The 22,649-nt window shown below is 35.2% G+C and overlaps 3 protein-coding genes across 3 annotated transcripts; all 3 read left to right on the top strand.

Moving 5' to 3' along the window:
• The first annotated feature begins 387 nt into the window (after nt 1-387).
• On the top strand, nt 388-2,123 carry LOC111697366 (SUN domain-containing protein 2-like). The gene is made up of 3 exons (XM_023467349.1): nt 388-609; nt 1,476-1,843; nt 1,976-2,123. Exons 1-3 carry the CDS (start codon nt 430-432, stop codon nt 2,121-2,123), a joined length of 696 nt encoding a protein of 231 aa, XP_023323117.1. The 5' UTR covers nt 388-429.
• Nucleotides 1,875-14,846, top strand: LOC111697371 (uncharacterized). Its single transcript, XM_023467354.1, has 15 exons — nt 1,875-2,119; nt 2,550-2,741; nt 3,123-3,242; nt 4,148-5,054; nt 5,318-5,480; nt 5,835-6,124; nt 6,377-6,621; nt 6,757-7,041; nt 7,142-7,910; nt 8,055-8,205; nt 10,564-10,669; nt 11,446-11,499; nt 11,942-12,005; nt 13,138-13,218; nt 13,751-14,846. The coding sequence occupies exons 2-15, from the start codon at nt 2,677-2,679 to the stop codon at nt 13,847-13,849; spliced, it is 3,399 nt and encodes a 1,132-aa protein (XP_023323122.1). The 5' UTR covers nt 1,875-2,119; nt 2,550-2,676; the 3' UTR covers nt 13,850-14,846.
• LOC111697372 (synaptonemal complex protein ZIP1) lies at nt 14,824-18,021 on the top strand. Its single transcript, XM_023467355.1, has 4 exons — nt 14,824-14,909; nt 15,221-15,299; nt 15,701-15,920; nt 17,905-18,021. The coding sequence occupies exons 1-4, from the start codon at nt 14,867-14,869 to the stop codon at nt 18,004-18,006; spliced, it is 444 nt and encodes a 147-aa protein (XP_023323123.1). The 5' UTR covers nt 14,824-14,866; the 3' UTR covers nt 18,007-18,021.
• The last annotated feature ends 4,628 nt before the right edge of the window (nt 18,022-22,649 follow it).

Below are 22,649 nucleotides of genomic sequence, written 5' to 3'. Positions count from 1 at the left end.
TAAATCGGTCAATCAACAATAATTTGACACCGCAGTAAAATTGATTGTTTTCCATTGTGAACATTGAGCGGTTTACTCAATAATTTATTTTGCCACGTCACTTTAGTCATTCATGGAGGAAAGTCATATTTACTATTAAATCTATATATAAATTTGGCTTGTCTGTCTGTCTGTCTGTCTGTTTATAACACTTTCTTTTTGGAGCGTTTTTGGTTCGTTATTTGCATACATAGGGTCAAAATATATGCAAAAACCGAGCTCTAAATAAACTGCTATTTAATACACAATGTGCATCATTACTTAGGGTGCAAACAGAGCACATTAGATTAGGATATTACTAATATCCCTCTCCTTTAGCAAGAAATTAACACTTTCAATAAATAGCATCACATCCAGATGTAAAATGTTGATAATTTTTAGATCCTAGCTATGGCCGGTGACGAAGAAGATGGTGGAGGAGAATTACGGAAACTAAATAAGGAGAATGAACATGAAAAGAAAGAAGTAGGAGGACTAAATGTGTCTATAGAGCAAAATGAGTACAGCAAGGTAGCATTAAAAAATATGCTTGAAATAAGGAAAGCTCGTATAAGTGAAATATCCTCTCAGGTAAACATTTCACAAAATATAAAACAGCGGTATAGATTTTTAACCTGGGAAATCTGCATCATAACGATTTTTTCAAAGTGGAGAATATTTTTTAACCAGCTTAAGTTATCCCTCAAGCATCGAAATAATTGCAAGTTTTTAATTTATTTTATATTTATTCTTGAAAGAAAATAAAAAGTAAAAAAAGTGTTGTTTTTAGTTCCCGACTTCCTAATACATCTTCCCCTGGGGGGGGGGGGGGCGGTCCTTAGTCTACTTTAAAGTGTTTCGTATCTCGGGTGTTTAATCGTCTTAGTTTTTTTTGTACAAACTATTAATTAAACTTCTCACAGTTCAAAACGATTACCTGTATTCTGTTAAAGTTGGCTAAGAGAAAATTAAAGGGAGAAAACACAAAATCGTATTTGCTCGTTTTTTTGCATACATTTTCTCTCAGGGTCATAATTTGGCTTAATGTAAGAAAATCAAATGTTTAAATTTAACAATTACGAAATTGTAATAATACCTTTCAGAGTTTTGTGTAACCATTAAACAGTCCGAAAACCTCACCAAAACTATGAACAACCCTATTAACCATAAAATAAGTTTTTGATACTTTTGTATAAAAAAATGTAAGCTTCATAAAATCAATTCCGAACTAAATAAAAAGCTTTTCGATATTTTTTTTTTTATTTTAATAAACCCACCGTTGCCCATAATATCTGAGAAATCGTCACATGTACGATGTACAATTCACGTTGTACAAATGTACGCGTTACATATAAAGCCATCCAGACACTTGCATTGTACGTTTGTACACTCATACAATTACAAAAGAAATATATTTATATATTTCGACGCTTTTTAATTACTTTGTTTTAATGTAGGATTGTAGAGAACTAACGGGACGTTCTAGATTTCAAATACTTCAGAAGTTAAAAGCTCTTCATCTTGAAAACAAACAAAAACCCCCTCTAGAACCTAATGGAGAAGTTCCAGAGATGAAAAGAAAGCAGAATGAAAGGATTACTGATAATATTACGCTTATTCAGAAGGAACCTGTATCAAAATCCTTGAAGCCTGGAAATAGAGAGAAAATCCTGGATATTCTTCGCAAATCCAAACAGGCACAAGCACTCCAACAAGAACAGAAACAGGAACAAAAGCAAGAACAAGAACAAGAACCACAGCAACAGGAACAACATCAGCAGCAACAACACCAACAAAAACAGCAACAACAGCAACAACAACAACAGCAACAACAACTGCAACAACAACAGCAGCAACAGCAGCAACAACAACAACAACAGCAGCAACAGCAACAACAGCAACAACATCAGCAACAACAACAGCAACAACATCAACCTAGCAATGATGATTTGATCAGCTCTAAGAAAAGTTCTTCCTTTGCTTCTGATGGAAAAGATGAAAATTTATCTGTTTCTCAAACATCAGAGTTATTGGAGAATGCTAGAACAAATATTCTCCGAAGAATTTCTTTCACGGCTAACAAGAAAACAAATACGGCAGGGTAAACAATTAATTGGGTTTATGTTGGACCTTGAGCCATAGTTGAATTCGGTATGAGACTGTAGATGGATATCAATTATTTAATTACAGTTTACAGAAAGAATACTCCGTCGTCTGATTTACAACGGTGACCTTAAAATCTTTGTCTGAATGAGATATCAATCATCTTTTTGAAAGAAGATTATTTTTAATTGTCGTTTTTTATTAAGTGTCTTTTATTAAGCTTCAGAAATAATATCGAGCAAATTGTCAGAATTAAAAACATTTTTGATAAGGTTTAAAGGATACCGTTGTAAACCGGGCATGTCCTTCTTCAAAGTAAAAAATCTTAAAAATGACTACGACAGTCCCTTTAATAAATAATATAAAGTTTTAAAACTATAAACGAGGAATGTTTTTTGACAATTTTTTAATTTATCTTTACTTACCAGATCTGCAGAGAAGTCTCAACCCCACTCTACTCCTGGGGAACCTAGAGCTGATCAAACCTATCCGTCCTATCAGGGGAGCAGCTTTATATCGTTGTTCGGAGTTCCGGAGTTGGACGCGGAGGTGGAGATGGGAATGGAACAGGAGCAGGAAGCACTGCAGGAATATCAGTTAGTTCACTCCACGCTACACAGGTTTAATGGTGGATATACATTTTTTGGGGTTTCGGAGGCTACCAAAAATTCGCTTTGTCCAAGATATTAATGCAAACGACTTTAATAATCGTTCTTCGGTTTTTGTTTTGGTCTTTTTTCTTCTGTAAAAGAAAACAAATTGACCATACAATTTTGAAGTACAACCACATATCCCGATATTTTTGGAGGATCTGAACATGTTAAATGTTTTAAAACTAACCAAAAAAACAGCGCTCATTACTTCATAGGTTGTTCACCATGCGTTTCTTTCATTGCAGGTCTTCTACAACTATGATTTAATATTGACCATCTGAAGGGCATGTTTGGGAACTATTTCCTTGTTTTTATTCCCTTATACCAAAATACCGTGTGTACTTTTAGGTTATTGTCTGACCAATTGAGCGTTAAAACTAAGCTCCGGAGCTTGAAAAAGCTGAGGATGGATCAACTTCGCCGAGATACTATACTCCAGGTTCTACAGGATACAGATCTACTCTACAGGTACTGTACTACAGGTTCTACAGGATACAGATCAACTCTGCAGGTAATGTACTCCAGGTCCTACAGGATACAGATCTACTCTGCAGGTACTGTACTCCAGGTTCTAGAGGATACAGATCTACTCTGCAGGTGCTGTACTCCAGGTCCTACAGGATGCAGATCTACTCTGCAGGTACTGTACTAAAGGTCTACAGAATACGAAACTACTCTGCAGGTACTGTACTCCAGGTCCTACATTATGCAGATTTACTCTGCAGGTACTGTACTAAAGGGAATATAGAATACAGCTCTACTCTGTAGGTACTGTACTCCAGGTCCTACATGATGCAGATCTACTGTGCAGGTACTGTACTCCAGGTCCTACATGATGCAGATCTACTCTACAGGTAATGTACTCCAGGTTCTACAGAATACAGATCTACTCTGCAGGCAAAGATTTAGCAAGATTTCAATCGACCTCAGGTCAGATTTTATGATTATCGAGAAGTAGTTCAACTTTGCGTACCTCATTCATCTCCATCAAGCTATTCATTAATTTCGACCTCTGAATGTCCTAGAAAATTACAACCGACCATTCTTTAAAAAATCTGTTCTTTTGAAAAGTGCTTCGGATATTTTTAGCTAAAAAGTTCCAATGTTTTTTTCAAATATGTTTCAAAAACATTCAAAGTTGATATGAGAAGAGGGTAATAAAGGTTGCTTACATTTTACTGCGACAAATAAGAAAAGTTCAGTTGAGGTCAATAAGAAAGACTCTAAACAAGGCTCGGTATGGCTGAGGAGTTTACTTGTTACATAACTAGTTCTTGAGCTGTCCTTAAACGTCACAGTAGAACGTAAACAACCTCTCTCCTTTTTTTTAGACCTGAATAAAAAAGATTTCTCATTCTTGTTTTTTCTTGTAGAGGAGTTGAGACAGTTCTTGAGAATTATCTCCAGAAGAAGGATGAAGATGGAAAGAATTTGCTGATCCTCACTCTTCAACTATCTAACAAATGTTTATTACTTAGTCACAGTATGATGACGGAGTCGGTGGTAACACAACCCAGGAGAACTATCCGTGGTTACCAACTACACCAGCACTGCATACTCCTCAGCCAACCCGGAGTAGAGACGTGTAATGATACTTTCTCCGTCCTGGCCGCCGAGTTTCTAGGATCCAACGACTCTTCCCTTCTAGGACGCTGCTTCTATACTCTAGAGAAAGAAAGCAATATTATCGATGATTTCCTGAAATGTTTAAATATCAATCAACAAAGTTTGGATGCCTTCTTCCTACGTGACTTACCGACTGGATACAGACTGGTTCGTCTCTTCAAGCTTCAGGGTGGAGAAGAGATGAATATCTCCGATACTCTTATTGACAAGGATAAACAAGGACATCTCTGGTCGATCAGGCACCCTGAGAAGGAACTCCAAGACTCCCAGACATGGACTGAAGTCAAAGTAGTAAAATTTTTTCCATCCGGACATTTTCTAGCGTATGTTGGTGTAGCATGGAGAGAGAAGTTGGACAGGTTGGAGAAAATGATTCTTCAAAGCTTCCCTGAGTTGGGTGCCACCTTCTCCAGGTTCCCTTTAAAACCAGGAAACATGATCCTGGTCAAGTTTCATCAAATTCTGCTCATCACTGACAGTTTGATCGAATTTAAGGCTGCCAGAGCTGTGATTTTATCGGAACCGGATATCCGGAAGGTTCTTGTATATCTACCAGACTATGGAGTACAAGGTTGGGTATCCGTCCAGGATGTACACTTGGCTCCAGAGATCTTGGAGCAAAAGGAACCTGTTCTTACTTTCTGTCGGCTACAGGTTGGCAAAACTGATTTTTGGTTTGGTTTTTAAACAATTGAATTAACACAGTTTTGATTCTACGTTGATTCTAAGATCATAAAAAATATTCATTTATTTCAGGGCCAATGTTTGGTTTTTTAAAATAATCTGTAAGATAAAGTCAAATTTTTTTCTAATAATTCTCACAACGATTTTATTATTAGAATTGCTAAATGTTATTATTATTATCTATATAAAGCCTTCTAAACAAGTTTTTTGTCACAAACATTACCTATCGCTAGGATGTCGGACCATCTCCAGGTGTAGGATTAATCCGTGAAACTATCCTGGCCTGTTCCCTTCTCACAACTCCGGAGAATGTTTCCTCCTTGATCAGTCGACCTTATCTTAACACAGTATCCGTCCTCAGTTCTCTTCTCTTAACTCTAGATTCTACTGTAGTAGGTATGAATTCCATCTTTTATGGAATTATAGAGGGGTGTATATTTTTCTCATAAATCTTTCTCCCCATTGGTTGTAAATAATCCCCCCCCCCCCCAGATATTATTGCGCGGAGCCCGAACTTTTTAAAGAAGTTCTTTTACTGAATTGGGGAAATAAATGAATATTTTGGTATAAAGTATCCAAAAAATGTTTATTCTGAAAAATATTCACACCAGTAAAGATTCTTAATTTTATCCTCAAATTATCAAATTATTCTTCGAAAATCGCGATATGTTTGTTTTCACAATCACGAACATGCCTGAAAACAGGTAATTAAAAAAGTAATTGATAATTGATATGATTGTTTTGCTTTAGATGCGGTTCTATCTATTCTCCGACTTATGGTTGAAAGCAGTTATTCTCTTTCCTTACTCAATAAACCCTCGAGAAACTCCAGGTTACCCCCGTCCTTGGGGAACCTTGCTCCCAGTTTACTCAACCTACTGGAGAAGGAACAGATAAAATCTGAACCTGAGCTTTTTCTGAAGAGTAATGAGATATTATTCGCCCTACTTAGCTCCGCTGAACCCGGCCGATTTCGTGATTTTATGCGAGCAGAGGGAAAACGTCTCATGGATCTAAATCACCCTGATCTTCCTGAAAAGGTTTGTGTTCACTCAGGGCCATTTATTTTCGTAAAACATCATTTACCCTGGCCAACTAATATGTGTGCGTGGAGCGACAGCATTTTTAAAGTATTATTCCCAAAAATGAGGGAAAAGAATCAGAGGGGATAAAACAGGTGATGTCCAATTTTTTTTCTTCCCCAGATTTTCGAAAATCAGTTTTTTGCTGGGGGTGGGAGAAGAAAACCTTGTGGTTACTTCTAAATCAAGATATAATATTCTTATCTTTAGAGTAAGCTTGTGTTAGATCAGATATTTTCACTGCCCATGGAAGGAAAAGGACGTGGAACTGGGAGAAGAGGAAGGTTGGAGGATCCAGACAATAGAAGAGACCTCGGATTCAAGAAGACAGGCGGAGTAAAAGAATCCAGCAGGACCAAGATCAGGAGAGCAAGCTCCAGTAGATCCAATCCACCCAGTAGACACGAGAAAGGGAACACACAGTTTACCATCACATCTAAATTAAGAAAGAAAAGGTGAGTTATCAGTGAAAAACATTTACTAATCATTAATAGGTTTCTTATTATCGAATTGGAGGGGAGGGGGGGGGGGGCTGTCGAAAAAAATACTCAAGGAATCTAGTTAAGTTATTTTGAATTGTAAATTTTTAGAGTTCAAGTTGTAATTGAAGAAAGAGAAGAAGACTATACACCCGTTCCTCTTCCTGTCCTAAACCGACATGTTTCCTCTAAACTGGGACTCTTTAACAGACCAGTTCAGTCTAGCGGAAACCGTATCGTGGATAGTGATAATCGTCCAGTTAGGAGTTTCGTCCTAAAATCCGCGAAGGATTCCGATTTGGTTTGGATGAGGGCCGAGGAATTGCTGAACGATCAAGAAATCCACCAAATACTAGATCTTGGGCCGGGCATGAATTATCATCAAGTACTGCAAAGGTAAATTTTCAAAATACTAAATTTTCAACCATTTAAAAATTATTGGCCTTAATTAGGCTTTTTTTTGATTACTGATAATTTTTAATTTGATTTTTCTTAGGAGTAGAAGAGAGGCTACCGAAGAGTCAATAAAATCTGAAAGGACAATATCAAGTTCTTCTGTAATCAGTAGGAATTGTCAAGACGAGCTGAAATTTAAAAAAGAAACCTCTGTCAGTTCTGGTATGATTAAACAACAGATTAAACCAGACCAGGAACTGAGAGGTAAAAATTCGCCTGACACCAGATCTGTTCCCGTGAACCTGGAAACTGACACCAGATCTGTTCCCTTGAACCAGGAATCTGTGACAGACAACCATCGGAAAGAACCGAAGAAGGAAGATACTGCTACTGAGATATCCCAGGATTCAAGAACTGAGAGTACCCGAGCTGAGATTTTGACCGAGGTTAATGAGATTATTGGAGCAAAGCAGGATGTACCCATCCCGGGAACTAATTTTTGTAAAGATGATGACGCAAGAACTGTAGACAAAGACGGATCAGATGCTGGAGAAAAATCCGATGAAATAGCTGAAAAAGGAAAATGGAATGGAGTCGGATCTGTAGCTAGATCTGGAACTGGATCTGATGCCAATGATAGAACTGGACCCGGAGTTGGAAATGAGGAAGGAAGTTTAGATGTAACTGGAGCTAAAGATACAGGCAGAGCTAGAGAAGGTATCGTATATAATGATGCATCCGGAGCTAGAGAATTGATCGGAGCGAGAGATTCAGCCGAAACTAGGGAAGGAGCCGGAGGTAAAGATGGAGCTGTAGCTGAAGTTTGTCAAGGACTTGGGACAAACTATATAAAATCTAATAAACCCCAGGTAGTTATTTGAAGAAGATTATCAGAAAAGAAATTATTTACGAAATATTTTGACTTTGTAGTTAATATTTTGCTAAGCTCTGTCATATGTATGTTATCGTTTTATCGTTTACAGTCCCTTTGATTAGAGTTGTTACTGTTTCAGGGAGGCCTGGAGCAGGGTACTGTGCTGGTTAAACGACCCGGAGCTGAGATTGAGATGCTGGAGAGGATTGGAACCTCAGAGCGGGATGCAGGACGCCTGGCGGTTATTATCTCTGCTATGGCAAATACCACTGGGGGAACAATTTTCATAGGTAGAAATCAAAACAGGGGTTCTCACAAACTGATTTTCTACCAAAATGTATTGGTCGAAAATTGAGAACGGAAAAAATAGGTTATGCTCCAAGTGTCACTTGGCTACCAACATATTTATTGTAAGAGACTAGCTTGGGAACCCAGCGTTGCCCAGGTTACTCATAAGTTACTCTCGCCGCTTACCATTTAAGCTATCTTTCCCTATAAAAGTAGACCCACTCCAATTTAGAAGCTTAAAACTAAGAACATTCCCTTGGTTCTGATAAAACTGACCTGTATACTGTTTATTGATCTCTTGTGTGCTTTAGCCCCATTTTTTGTCTGTAATATAAAACGTATATTGATTTTCACAGGGTAAACATAAACCCCCAGACAACCAGAAGTAGAGATTAGTAATATCCAGACTGAACAAACACCAGCTCGAATACATTTAGAAGACGACATTCTATAAGTACATTGTAGCCAAGAGGATACCCCTTTCAATAAATAATTGTGTCCCAATATAACGTAAATGTTTACAAAATTCTGTTTTGTTTTGCAATGCACTGGAAGCTTGCTACAATTCTGGAAAAAAACAACATGTTTTAAAAATGAAGTTGGGTGCTAAGCATGCAGATAAGCTTCTTGAGGACAGAATTTTAAACTGACTCACGATTAAGTTTATTTTCTTACAGTAAGATAAATTCTTACTTTTGTTTTAATATTTATTATCACTTGAAAATTTATGTAATGCATTTCCATGATGATTAGAAAGGAAATTGTGTTATAGAAAAATCTTCAGTACAACCAAAAACTACTTAATATGTAAATATGGCCTTTTTCTGCGTTTTCATATAATCTTCAGTTCAAAAATCTAATGGAGTTAAGCATTTAAATTTTATATTTTATAATCTATAAATAATTTGTTTTCTAAAATATTTGTTGTTTATTTATATTTGCTAAATCAATTATTTTTATTTTCATAAAAGAGGCTCATGACAAAATTGGTTTCCCCACCTCGCATAGTTTAACTGATGCTTACCCCACCTCGTAGGAATAGGGTCATTCCATGTCAAGTCAACCACCTATGGACGGCATGTCACAGATTTTGCTGAAATTTTGCATAAAATTTGGGATATGAAAAAAAATGCCGGAACCCGAAGATGAGCGTTCTGAGACCTCCGAGGCCGGAGATATGGCTCCGGAAAGTTTCCAATAATTCGAGATTTCGAGGCCGGCCTCTATATTTCAAATGGCTCTAACTTTTTTGTTTTAGAAGATAGCTCCAAATTTTTTTCAGTTTTGAATAGGTAATCACAAGCCTGTTNAGTCATTTATAAAAATCTTTGATCTGTTCAGATGCAAACACACTGTGTGACTGAGTCTTTTTTAGCAGTGGGGGTATGATTATTAATTTGACCCCCACCTAAGACTAATATCTATTTAAAAATTAGTAATACACACATGCATTTTTAGTGTACAATAGTTGAAATAAATACTATTGATGGTCTCTTATTATAATTTAGATCACTTACTCACATAAAAGTATTAAATATTAAATATTTATCAATGTTTAGGAGAGATAACAATAATTAAGCAGAAATTCTACCTATTAGTTGCATTAAGAAATCTAAATTAGCATTACATTATGAGTTCTCCTCCTCAACAGGAACAAATACATATAAATTTAACTTTTCTAACCCCTTCCTTATGGCAGTATAAAAATATGTAAAAAAAATCAACACAATCGGAATTGGTACACATCCTCAAACGGAGGCTGAAAATAAAGAAATGCAATTATGACCTGTAAATAATATTTAAATGATATTTTTTCTTTTAACGCCAAATAACGGGCTTGTGATTACTTATTCAAAACTGAAAAAATTTAGGAGCTATCTTCTAAAACAACAAAGTTAGAGCCATTTGAAATATAGAGGCTGTCCTCGAAATCTCGAATTATCGGAAACTTTCCGGAGCCATATCTCCGGCCTCGGAGGTCTCAGAACGCTCATCTTCGGGTTCCGGCATTTTTTTTCAGATCCCAAATTGTATGCAAAATTTCAGCGAAATCTGTGACATGCCGTCCATCAGGTGGCTGACTTGACATGGAATGACCCAATAATAATTTTTTTAAAATGTCATCTTCATATTTCTGATATTCTCTCAGCCTAGTGTTTGTTCTGTCTGGATGATGTGATAATACTTAGCTGTGATTTTGTAAAACAATCTCAAATACTAATCACAGATTTACAGGTTCTCCCAAGTTCCACAATCAGATTTAGAGGCAAATTGGTTAAGGGGTTCATTAGTTATGATCGGATATACAAACTTTATTCCTTACTTTAGTCCAATGGTATCGACAATAGTATTATATTTAGGAGTACGTGGCAAGGGATTAGTTTGTGGAATACCGTTAAACAGAAGAAATAAAGACGAGTTTGCGCAGATGGTTGATCAGCTTTCATCCCAGCTTATTCATCCTAGGTAATCTTAATATCCCGGCTCATTCATCCCAGAAATACATTATGTCCCTGCTTAGTGCTTATTCATCCCGGCCTAGGTAATCACATAATAGCCGGGTCATTCATTCAAGAAATACATTACATCCATGCAATGCTTAGTGCTTATTCAGCCTAGGCAATCACATAATATCCCAGTTTATATTCATCCCAGGCAATCACATAATATCCCAGTTTATATTCAGCCCAGGCAATCACATAATATCCCAGTTTATATTCATTCCAGGCAATCACATAATATCCCAGTTATTTTCAGCCCAGGAAATCACATAATATCCCAGTTTATATTCATTCCAGGCAATCACATAATATCCCAGTTTATATTCAGCCTAGGCAATCACATAATATCCCAGTTTATTCATCCTTGGTTTCAATTGAAAATCTGTTAAAACAAAAACATGATACATAACAAGACTCGCATAGATCTTGAATAAGATTGAAAATATAAAAAACACCTAGCGATACACAGAACAAGTTTACTGTATATTTACATTTATAAGTTGGTCGAAATGTTCACAAAATCTCTACCGAACTCTAATTTTACGCTACTTTTAACTGTTCTAACTACTAGTTCTCTTGAGATGTACAGATGTTATACTAGCTGTACCTAGTTCATCAACCTCAATTTGTAAACAAATTTTCATATTTGTTCACTTATTGCTTGATAAATTTCCATTCCATGGTCTCTTCAGATGCAAAAACTGGGAAAGTAAAATGTTATTGACTAGAATTCTTTTTTAGGTTCAATGTTTTCAATCTTTCAGTAGAATTTGTTCCAGTAATCCTCCCATCTAGGTAAACAAAATATATGCAATTGTTTATTTTGTCTTGACTACTGTGTTCCAAACAATGAAGTATGTTATGTGACTCCCGTCACGGGCCTGTACACTCTGTACACTGTACAGTGTTCATGCAAAGATGGCAATGCCCGGTTCAAAGCGGTATGTACCCTGAAAAGCTTTGTCTGATCAAGTATGAATTAGACTTCCATGTTTATAATTTAAAGAACTACTTATTTTCAATTGTGTCTTCAATACAAAGTATCTTTCAAACTAATGATGAGATAACGGTTTCAAGGGTACCGTTGTCACCCGGGCATTGTCATCTTTGCATTAAGAGTAACTTGAAATTACTCTTACAGACCCTTTAACCAATTATACATTAACGTGCGCTATTCAGCGCATGTTTTTATTTGAGGCTGTTTTTTTTGCTCTGGATTCAAATAAGATTGTTGTAGAGTTGATGAAAGAGGAGAGGAGAGATTTGTTATCAGAATTAAAGTCAAACCAAGTGGAAACATGGTAAATAATTTGTTTAATATTTAATCTAAAAATGCCATTTTATGCTTATGTCTGAACCCCCCTTCCTGTCCAAATTTTTTTTATTCCCTAGCATGCACAACGCTTATCGCTCAATAATCAGACTAATTTAATAAACTACGCTTTTTGGGCATTTCACGGAGTTGACGCTTTTTCCCGAGCAAAATTTGTCATCTTGAACCATCCATAAACCTTCCCTGGGGTCATTTGAGTTGCCACATAATTCGTTGACCCGATCTGAACAACTGTTTTGACAATCCGCTATACTACACATCCGACCTACTAGCACGTGGTTTTACAGCTGCTATATGGACTTGTGGCCGCAGCGCCCGGCCCCCTGTATGTCCTAGCCGCAGAGCTCGGCCCGGAAATTGTCTTAACCTAACCTAACCCTCAAATGATACAAAAATAAACAGCTGGCGTAGGTCCGATATTGCAGTAGGTCAGAGGTTCGGTAGCTGGATGTTGAGTATAGCGATGTAACATTACTAAAGGCCAATTTCTTAGACGCTCTACCATAGGTAGAACCATAGTCACACTATGGTTACGCTTTACCAGAGCAATGTAGATACTAGATAGATATATACAAACCATAGTTGTACCTATGGTTAAATGAATAAGAAATTGGCCATAAATATTATCAATAAAGATTAATATTTAGCGCTACATGACTCACAATATTATATTATCTATGATTTTTAATGTTCAGTTCTACATGACTCACAACATTATCGACGATGTTTAATGTTTATTTCTACATGACTCACAATATTATCGATGATGTTTAATGTTGAGCGCTACATGACTCACAATAATATCGATGATGTTTAATGTTTAGTGCTACATGACTTACAATATTATCGACGATGTTTAATGTTTAGTACATGAATAACATGACTCACAATATTATCGATGATGTTTCATGTTTAGTGCTACATGACTTACAATATTATCGACGATGTTTAATGTTTAGTATTACATGACTTAAAATGTTATCGACGATGTTTAATGTTTAGTTCTACATGACTTCTACGGAATGATGGTTGATTCTTTGTTTGTTTGTTTGTTTAGTTCTACATGACTTACAATATTATCGATGATGTTTAATGTTCAGTGCTACATGACACACAACATTATCGACGAGGAACCCGGAGTATACAAGAGGAGGAGGAAAGGACCAGAGTTTACTTACAAGGTTCGTGAATTTAAACGAACTGTAAGCGTAATTTCTAGTGACCCTCCATGCAAAGATGACAATGCCCGAATTATAATGGTACCCTTTGTCTGATCAAGTATGGATAAGATAACAATGTGTGTAATTATTATTTTCAATTGGGGGTTCTCTAAGCGATTCGTGCATTTCTTCTGCAGAAAAACTTTCAGGAATTACCAGAATTAAACCTAAAAAAACGATACTAGAATCAAAGTTATAACTAGTCTCTTGATCAAAGTGAAAGTTTGAGAGTATTGTTTGGACTTGGTAAACAAAAAGCTTATTTTTGTTTATTTTTTAACTAACGAAAATCTATTTTAATTGTCATGAACTTGATGACTAAATGTTTCTAGTCATTTAGATTGTTTTGAATAAAATATTTTCAGAAAAATACTTGGTTTTTGAGCAATGTTTTTTATTTTTATGTTTTAATAAGTTCACTGAATAATCACCGTTCAAAATTTATTTTCATTGAATAATTGTTCAATTTATTTACAAAAATAAAAATGTTCAGGTTGACAATGACGAGGCACTGCGACTGATCAATGTGACGAGAGAATCGGTGCTGAATCTACCGCCGATCCAATCAATCAGAATCGCTGACGAATATTAGAAGATTGTTAACCGCTAAGTGATGATGGTTGAACTGTCATAATGATAATAATTACCAGTTAAATATCAGCGATGAGCATTTACAAAATAATTGCTTTTACTTTTGATATTTGATCATGTTATGTAATCAAATTAAGCAAAGTATTTTTTAATCCCTTTGTACTAAAACAAATGTCTTAATAAGTGAGTCAAAACTCAGTTCTATATAATCATTGGTTGAGGGGAAATAATTTCTGCCCCCCACTGTCACTCTACTTCAACGTAAATTGATGCTATCAAACTTTTTAAATGATTAATTTGGAATTTTGCTTAATTTTCCGCATACCCTGAAAAAATGATGGGGGGGGGGAGGGGGGTTAGTTTTGTCTTAACGTTACTTTTGTTGTAATTTCATGAAACCCTTGACATTTTTTCACTGTTAAGAAACAGAACATATCGTCCTTTTTCTGACTTTAAAAGTGTTTTAATTTGGACAAATACTCCATTGTTTCAGTCACAGAAATACACAAGTTAAGACATTTGTATTATTTTTAATATTATGAAAATTATCTGTTATGGACAATAACATTCATATTTAAATTGAAAGAGATTCAGGAAACTAGATTCAGGAGTCTTGAAACTTGATTTAGGGGTCTGGAAACTAGATTCAGGAGTCTGGAAACTAGATTCAGGAGTATTGAAACTAGATTTAGGGGTCTGGAAACTAGATTCAGAAGTCGAAACTAGATTCAGAAGTCTGGAAACTAGATTCAGGAGTCTTGAAACTAGATTCAGGAGTCTGGAACTAGATTCAGGAGTCTGGAAACTAGATTCAGGAGTCTGGAAACTAGATTCAGAAGTCTGGAAACTAGATTTAGAAGTCTTATGATTTTTAAAACTCCCTATTTTGCCACAATTCTGATAAATATTTGTATGCCCAGGAAATTTTGTTTGTGACACATGCACCGTTTTTTAGAATGATTTTTTAGTAAATTTGTTAAAATGATTTTTTTTTCAGATTTAGAAGTCAATTGGCGGGATGCGGGGTGGACCCCGCCTGATGTGTTCTGCCTATCTGACAGGTTAGGCCTGAATTACAGGGTTGTATATAATTTCAATGTTTTTATTTTCCCCCCTAAGTGGATGGGGGGAAGAATTTTATACACCCCTGCTTAATTATATTATATTTTGATGTAATACTACGAATGGTCATTTTAAACCTAAAATAAAGTTATAGTTTACAATTTTTCAAAAAGTTTTGTTTTGTCGACAATTTCAGAACCAAATTTTCAATTATTAAATGTTTTAATTATTAAGAGTTTAATTTCTTCTGAGCCAGAAATCCCTTTAAGTGAAAATATTTTGCTATACTTTATAATTAAATTAAATTAAGGGGCTCTGGGTCTACTTCTTCTAATTGTTGGACTCAACTATTGGTCAGTATCTGGGCAGAACCAGGAGATCGTAGAAAAGTAAGTTTTTTTTATTTGCTTCTATTTATTTCTGCCCAATGTTTGTATAGAAATTTGATTTGAACCTCCCCCCTAGCCCCCCCCCCTCCCCGGGAAAAAAGGTTCTCTGTTGGGCTCAATGTTGGGCATTTTTATTGTTATGTATAGTGATTTACTCTATTTTTCGCGAACGATTTTTTGACGGTAGAGAAATATTACATTTGCGTTTCCTAATATTATTGTCTCCTGATATCGAAGTATCGAAAAAGAAGCAGTTCGTAACTAAGCTTCACATCCTGTTTTTGGCTTCCCTCGAAATCTTCGAAAAACATTTTTTAAAGAAAAAGTATCAAAAAAGAAGAAATTAGCAGTTATTATCAAGTATTTTGACTTCCCTCGAAATCTATATCTCTGGTATTCAGGTTGAAGGAGGTTCAGGATCAGCTCCGGGCTGGGAGCAGTAGAATCCAGGAGCTGGATTCAGGAGCACAAGAGTCGAATATTAAGCTTGGAAAAATGAAACAGGAGCTCAGTGATACTGCTCAGAGGCTGAAGGACGCAAAACAAGAGTTGGAGGACGCAAAACAGGAGTTGGAGGATGTAACGCAGAAATTAGAGCAGAAAATCCAGAAGTTTAAAAAGGTGAAATCAAGATAAAATATTATGATAATCTTATGAGGAAAAAAATGTAATAATGGAAATTCTTAAACGAGATGAACTAATCTTGATGTATTCTTTAACGAAGGCCGCAGGCCTGAGTTAAAGAATGCATCAAGATTAGTTCATCGAGTTTAAGAATTCCATTATTACATTTTTATCCTCATAAGATTATTATTATATCATATTTGTGAGGTTCCATGGGCACATACCCAAGAAAAAAGATATTTCTGGTGAAATCCGACTGTTTCAAATTTCATAAGTAAAAATTGGTTCTTAATTTGAAAGTAATGCATGTGGTGCGATTGTTTCCTTAGTTTAGTTTGTTTGTTTATTAATTTCTTATGATTTTGCTTGTTTTTTTGATACTACACTTAGACACAGCATGTTGAATTTGCTCTGAGTTTTTTTTAGATGGAGAGAAGGTATAGTAGTAGGTTGAATTTACTGAACAAAATCATTCTTTCATTTATAGAAGAAATCATTTCCTGGATATTAGATCCTAAATCTTCCAAAAAGAGGAGATAAAAGCAGGTTATCTAATCAGTTCGACATAAACTGATCTTTGTCTTTTATTCATGAAGCAAGATTTACTGGTTTGTTCGCATTGCTATGGAGTGCTAAGACCCCAATAAAAGTTTGTGACACTAGTATTTCAATGATAAGTTTTTATAAAATTAACTATTTTTGGTTTTGATTGTGGTTTCACTTTATGATCTCGAGCTATGCGAGATATGGTGACGACTGACTCAGACTGAGGTACTTTAAAACTATTTTAGCTGTGGGGTGGGGGACAAATTGACCTTTTTATTCTGTAATTTTTTTAATAATTACAAATGAATTTTGAATTTTGGAGACCCTTTTTAATATAAAATGAAAAAACAATTGATTGAAATTTTGAAGACATGACAACCTTTCCATTTTTGAGTATGCAGAGATTTGCAAAATAGAAAGCAGTCTTTGAGACTCGGCAGTTGGATGAAAATGTCCAATGTAAGGCTTAAAGCATTGTCCATTTTTTTGGAAAGGTCAGAATTTCAGAAAATGTTAATTAAACACAGGATTAGGGTTGAGATTTAAATGGATATTACTGAATTAAGGTATATCAAAACTTCAAAAAACGAAAAAGGTAAGTGAGCATGAAAAGGTAAGTTTGCATGTTTTAATATTAAAGAAAAAGGTAAGTGAGCATGTTATTTTAAAGTATAAAAAGGTAAGTTTGCATGTATTTATATAAAAGAAATAGGTGAGTGTGCCCTGTGCATGTTTTCAGTACAAAATAATTAAGTCATTTTCAATATTGATCTAATCAATATAAGGAGCGTGTAAGAATGAATATTCTGCAACAAGTGTAATAGTTTCCATTCTTTAATGCTCGGAGCGTGTAAGAATATACATTCTTTCACGCTCTGACCGTGTAAGAATATACATTCTTACACGGTCTGAGCGTTAAAGAATGAAAATTCTGCACCTACTGTGTAAGAGTAAGCATTCTTAAACGCTAAAAAGCGAACAATATTAAAATTGTTCCTCCTGAACCGTGTAATAATGGGAATTCTTACACGATAGGTTTACTACTATGGAACCGAACAGATATGATATAATACCAATTACGATTCAAAATTATTTGCCTCTACCAGATAATTTATCGTCTCATTGATAGTTTTTTTATCACTGAATTTTGGGATTTCTATCATAAAGGTTCAATTTTTCGGCTTGTTTTCGCCTTTGTTCGCATCATGTTTATAATAATGGCTTGAGAAAACATAATTAATAACAACAATTTGATAAATAAAGTTATAAAACAAATAAGTTTTTGTCAAACCAAGTTACTGACAATACTTAATCAAACTTTTCGATCGTTTCTTCTTAATTTAAATTCTTGAAATTAAATAAGTTCCAGTGCTGCAATAATTATAATTGCATACAATATTAGAATTAGACAAGTTAAGTTGTTTTGTAATTTCAGTGTGAAGAAATGCGCAAAAGTTTACAGGAAACTAACGATTCTCTTACAGGAGATAAGAGGTTTCACGAAACAGAGGTACTTACTAAAAAACCATTGTTTTAACGGAACTGTCTCTTTAAGTATTAACATTAAAAGGGACTGCAAGTGTAATTTCAAAGATGCAGTAGCCTATTCTTAACGGTACCCTTAAATCCTTTTTCTGATCAATAATATGTTTGACGTTTTTCTAGTTTTAAAAATGTTTAATCCGGATTTTTCCCTCTTTGTTTTCCTGCAGTATAGAAATGCGCAATTATAAAAATTGATATCTAATTAATACTAGACAAAGCTTTTAAGGATACCATTGTGAATCGGGCAATGGCATCTAAGTATGGAGTAAGACGGAATTCAACAGCAAGAACTAGTTATTCATAGTTATGACATGCTTGACCACTTGATAACAGCGTCACAGCAATGTAGTTCAACAAATTCTTCTTATTTAAACATCCTTAAGAGTTTGATTTGATATGGTTTTAGACTGGTATAAATTTCTTCACCTGGATCAATAGGTAGAAGATTTGCGGAAAGCAGAATTAATTTATAAAACTTCATTGATAACCTTTTGTTATGGAACCCTGAACTGCAGAACTCAAAGACTGAGGACAAGGAGAAGGTAACTCAGCTCCAGGTAGACCTGGAGAACGAAAAAACTAAATCTCAGGATCTTCAAACCAAACTTTCAGAGCTTCTCATCCAGCAGCCTCATGTAGTGGGTGACGGTGTTCCTGTTAAACCTGGAATAGTATCCGAGGGTCAGCTACCAGATGTTAACCCAGCAGCTGTCAGTGTAGTCAAGAAGGATTCATTAGGTAAACAATTCTATAAAGAAAATTATGGGGGTATCCTATACAAGTAAATATCAACTTGTAATATGTGTAGCGGGACCCATAAAAAAGATAAAGAAGACATTTGATAAATCTTTATTTATTTAATGTTGTTTAAATGCTATAAACAAAATAGTTGCCTTTCTATTCCACAGTTTGATGGGTCCCAGTGGATTCCTGTTTTACTTTTTTGCGTCTTCATTGTGCGATCCTCTAGTGCGTTCTCAGGATGTGCGTATGTACAAGAAATACAGCCTTTTAAGTGCTGTATAATAGGTCGTCTGAATAAGTGAGTCCGCATTAGTGCGTAATCTTACGCAATAGAGAATGTTGATAAATGTTGCCAGCTATTCTAAGGGACATTGGACACGTACACTGTAGAATTTATTGTATAGTCCTCCTGCGTCCCCTTTTTTTTTACAAAAGTTAAAGACTGGTAAATTTTGACTGGACAGGCCAGTTTAGTAACTTATGTTTATGTACATCCCGTGGCCAAATTTAAAGAATTTGAGCGGCGGTTTTTAAGCCGCGGTTTAAATATGGTTGGTTCTACTTAAAATTGTATCAAATGTTTCAAGATTTAAGCCGGCGCTGAATTTAAACCGGGTTTTGGCGGATTTAAACCGCGGCTCAAATTCTTTAAATTCCATCTCAGGTGTTTTAAATTATCCGCTACTTAGAGACTACAGAGCTAGGGACATGCCCAATTCACAACTGTACCCTTTAAACCATAAATTGATAACTAAAGGGGAAGATAACGTAGTTTTTTTTATCTTGAAAAGTAAATAATTCTGATCATTTCTAGATTAATTCTGAAGCTAGAAATGTACAAGCCACTTTTGAAACAGAAACCACATTTAAAAATATAATTAGTTTTCAAGAATTCGAATCTGACATGCCACTCTTTCATTATAGGGTCTCTTGTAATTATGTGCACAGTCCCTCTAATATTTGCTTGTCAGGGATGAAATTCCACAAGGATGAGCGGGGGAGATACTTGCCAATAATAGTTCAAGGAGATCCTCGTAAACCTCGGGGGAAACCGAGGGTGTCCCTGGGAGATCCTAGTAATAAGCCCAGGGAGGGACAGTTCATTATTTTAACCAGGCTTACATTTCGTAAAATAATCAGGGGTCTCATAAACACTATTTAAGATACTTCAGTTCTCACCATTGTTTGAGTTTTTTTTTATAGTTTTGGACATTTTTTAAATCTACGTAATATTTCCGATCAATGGGGTTGAAAAAATTCAAAAATTGTCCCTCGGGTTCAGGATTAAACATGAAATTACTCCAGGACTAGAAGCAGATAAATATCATCTTCTGCCGATGAGAAACAGCATCAGCAGTTCTAGTAAAGCTCCTGGAGTCTCCAGCTCCTCCAGTTCTGTCCCGCAGCCTCCGGAGGATATAAAGCAGATACCTCTACCAAACCTCGAGGATCAGGAGGCCAAGTAAGACAGGGGTGTATAATTTTAAGAATTACAGGGGGAAATTGCGGATTTTTGAAGAATTGGGGTTGAAACATTAAAAGGCAATAGTTTATCTTTTTACACTTCAAAACTTCAGTCATTTCCCTCAAAAATCATATATTTCAATTTAGTGGGGAAAAAACTAAAAACATACCCAACTTCTGTAAATTTAACTGACTTTCTATTTATTGAGTGGCAAGTCTAATTCACAACGGTACCCTTAAAAATTTTTAACCAGGAAAACGATGAAATTTCTTCGTTCTTTTTATATAAAAAAATAAGGAATTCTTGTATTTACTTATGTTTTTTTACTCAGAATGGTTTTAAGTTGGTTCCGTTGTAAATCGGACGGCTCAGTAACATTATGCCTAGTTCCCGAATGCCTAGTTCACTATGCCTATATTCATGAGAATGCCTAGTTCGTAATGCCTAGATAACGGTATGCCAAGATAACACCATGCCTAGATTCATGAATGCCTATATAACATTATGCCTATATTTCTGAATGCCTAGAAAACATTATGCCTAGATTTCATAATGCCTAGTTACCCAATGCCTAGATAACATTAGACTGAACTGAATGCCTATAGACATTGTCAAGCAATAAATAAATGATACTAATATGTTTGCATGATTTATTACATATTTTATTGGTCAAATTTTTGCCTATCATGGGCCAAAGTAGAAATATAATCTGCTCTTGGCATGCTGTCAAAAGCATCAACAACAAATTTTAATCTTTCTCTTGCATCTAGGGACCTCTGTTTTCTTCCAGTGTTGGTTGTTGTTGTTGGTTTGCGGATTTTTGTAAAAATGTTACCGGATTGTATGTTTTTTTCTCTCTCTTTAATATTTTTATTTCTCTTTGAAATACATTGTCTAGGCATTCAATGCAATCTTATGTTATCTAGGCATAATGTTATCCAGGCATTCATGAATCTAGGCATTGTGTTCTCTAAGCATTATGAACTAGGCATTCAAAAATTAAATCTAGGCATAATGTTATCTAGGCTTTCAGAAATCTAGGCATAATGTTGTCTAGTCAATCAAGAACTAGGCATAGTGAACTAGGCATTCACGAACTAGGCATTCGGGAACTAGACATAATGTTACTGAGCCAAAAGTATTTCATGCAAATTACATCCAAAATGGTGAATTACTACTGCATTTGGTATTTCAGACTGCTTAATTATATTAAATCATTTCAGGATAAACATTGAAAGTAATCAAGAAAACTTAGAAGATGGAAGAGAAGATGGAAGAGAAGAAGGAGACAGAAAAGAGAAGGAAAGGTTTGATGATAATGAACATGGTATTGAGAATGAACTGAAGGATAAAGAAGGACACATTGAGACGGGTTTAGAGGAAGGAAATGAAGAGAAGGTTGAAGATTATGACAACAAGGACACTATGAAGGAGGTGGTTGATGAGGGGAAGGGGGTGGAAGGGGAGGTTGATGGAGATTATGACAACAAGGACCCTATGAAGGAAGGAGTTGAAGTAGTGGAAGAGGGGAAGGAGTTGGAGAAGGGGAAGGTAGTTGAAGAAGAAGAGGAAGGGAATAATCTGCCGAATTATGACGAGAAAAATAAAGGAGAAGATGATGGATTAGACCCAATACAGCGGCAGAACGAAGAAAAGAATTCTATGAATGAAATAAAGGAAAATCAGGTAAACTAAAAATGTCCACAGGAGAAACCTTTTTTCTTCTTTTTGCCATTTTGCCATTGGAAAAAGTTAAGAAAAGTGCCAAGGGTATTAAACAAAATGAATTAATTAAATTAACTTAACTAATCTAAAAATGTAACCTCTCTAGTCAATATAGTCTTAATTTTCAGTGTTGATTTTGTTAACGTTTTTTTTATGTTTTTAGAAATTTAAAGAATACCCTTCAATTAAGAAAAAGTTTTGTTTTAACCAATGGGAAAGCTAAGGGTCCAATAAAAAATTAAGCAAGCCGTACCTTGTTCATTTTTCTCTCCTTAAAAAAAGATTTATTAAAGAAATTACGCAATTTACAAAAAAAAACAAAGATGCGGCAAGGTTGGATAGTGTTATGTTGCTTGTAAAAAGTGTCGATTGATTGATTTAACTTTTCAGTTGATTATTTCATTTTTTCCATTCAAGGACATGATGGTTGACGACCAAGCCCCTGCTGATGATGAACAAGGAGACGATGATCATGAGATTGGTGCTGAGAATGATAATGATGGAAAATAGATTAAGATCTTACGACTGGTTTTTAGGATTCAATTAAATTTTTTTTAAAGTCAATGCTATCATTGTATCTAAAAAATAATTGAAGGAATGTAATAATTATGTTGTCATCATTTTGCATTACACAAATTATTTTAAAGTTTGTGATATTTAAAAATTGTCGTCATTTATTCTTGTAAAGTTCTGAGTTTTGA

Source organism: Eurytemora carolleeae, unplaced genomic scaffold, assembly GCF_000591075.1.
Source record: "Eurytemora carolleeae unplaced genomic scaffold, Eaff_2.0 scaffold10, whole genome shotgun sequence".
In the NCBI taxonomy this organism is placed as follows: domain Eukaryota; kingdom Metazoa; phylum Arthropoda; class Copepoda; order Calanoida; family Temoridae; genus Eurytemora; species Eurytemora carolleeae.
Note: the sequence above shows the minus strand (reverse complement) of the source record. Positions and strands in the feature narration are given on the sequence as shown.

Bases quoted from the DNA above. Each gene is read 5' to 3' on its own strand.
- LOC111697366 (XM_023467349.1), top strand. From the start codon at position 430: ATGGCCGGTGACGAAGAAGATGGTGGAGGAGAATTACGGAAACTAAAT. The intron at 610-1,475 runs GTAAACATTTCA...GTTTTAATGTAG, and splicing joins TAAGTGAAATATCCTCTCAG to GATTGTAGAGAACTAACGGG. The intron at 1,844-1,975 runs GCAACAACAACT...TGATTTGATCAG, and splicing joins CAACAGCAACAACAACAACA to CTCTAAGAAAAGTTCTTCCT.
- LOC111697371 (XM_023467354.1), top strand. From the start codon at position 2,677: ATGGGAATGGAACAGGAGCAGGAAGCACTGCAGGAATATCAGTTAGTT. The intron at 2,742-3,122 runs GTTTAATGGTGG...GTGTACTTTTAG, and splicing joins GTTCACTCCACGCTACACAG to GTTATTGTCTGACCAATTGA. The intron at 13,219-13,750 runs GTTCGTGAATTT...AAAAATGTTCAG, and splicing joins GACCAGAGTTTACTTACAAG to GTTGACAATGACGAGGCACT.
- LOC111697372 (XM_023467355.1), top strand. From the start codon at position 14,867: ATGCGGGGTGGACCCCGCCTGATGTGTTCTGCCTATCTGACAG. The intron at 14,910-15,220 runs GTTAGGCCTGAA...AATTAAATTAAG, and splicing joins GTGTTCTGCCTATCTGACAG to GGGCTCTGGGTCTACTTCTT. The intron at 15,921-17,904 runs GTGAAATCAAGA...TTGTAATTTCAG, and splicing joins AAATCCAGAAGTTTAAAAAG to TGTGAAGAAATGCGCAAAAG.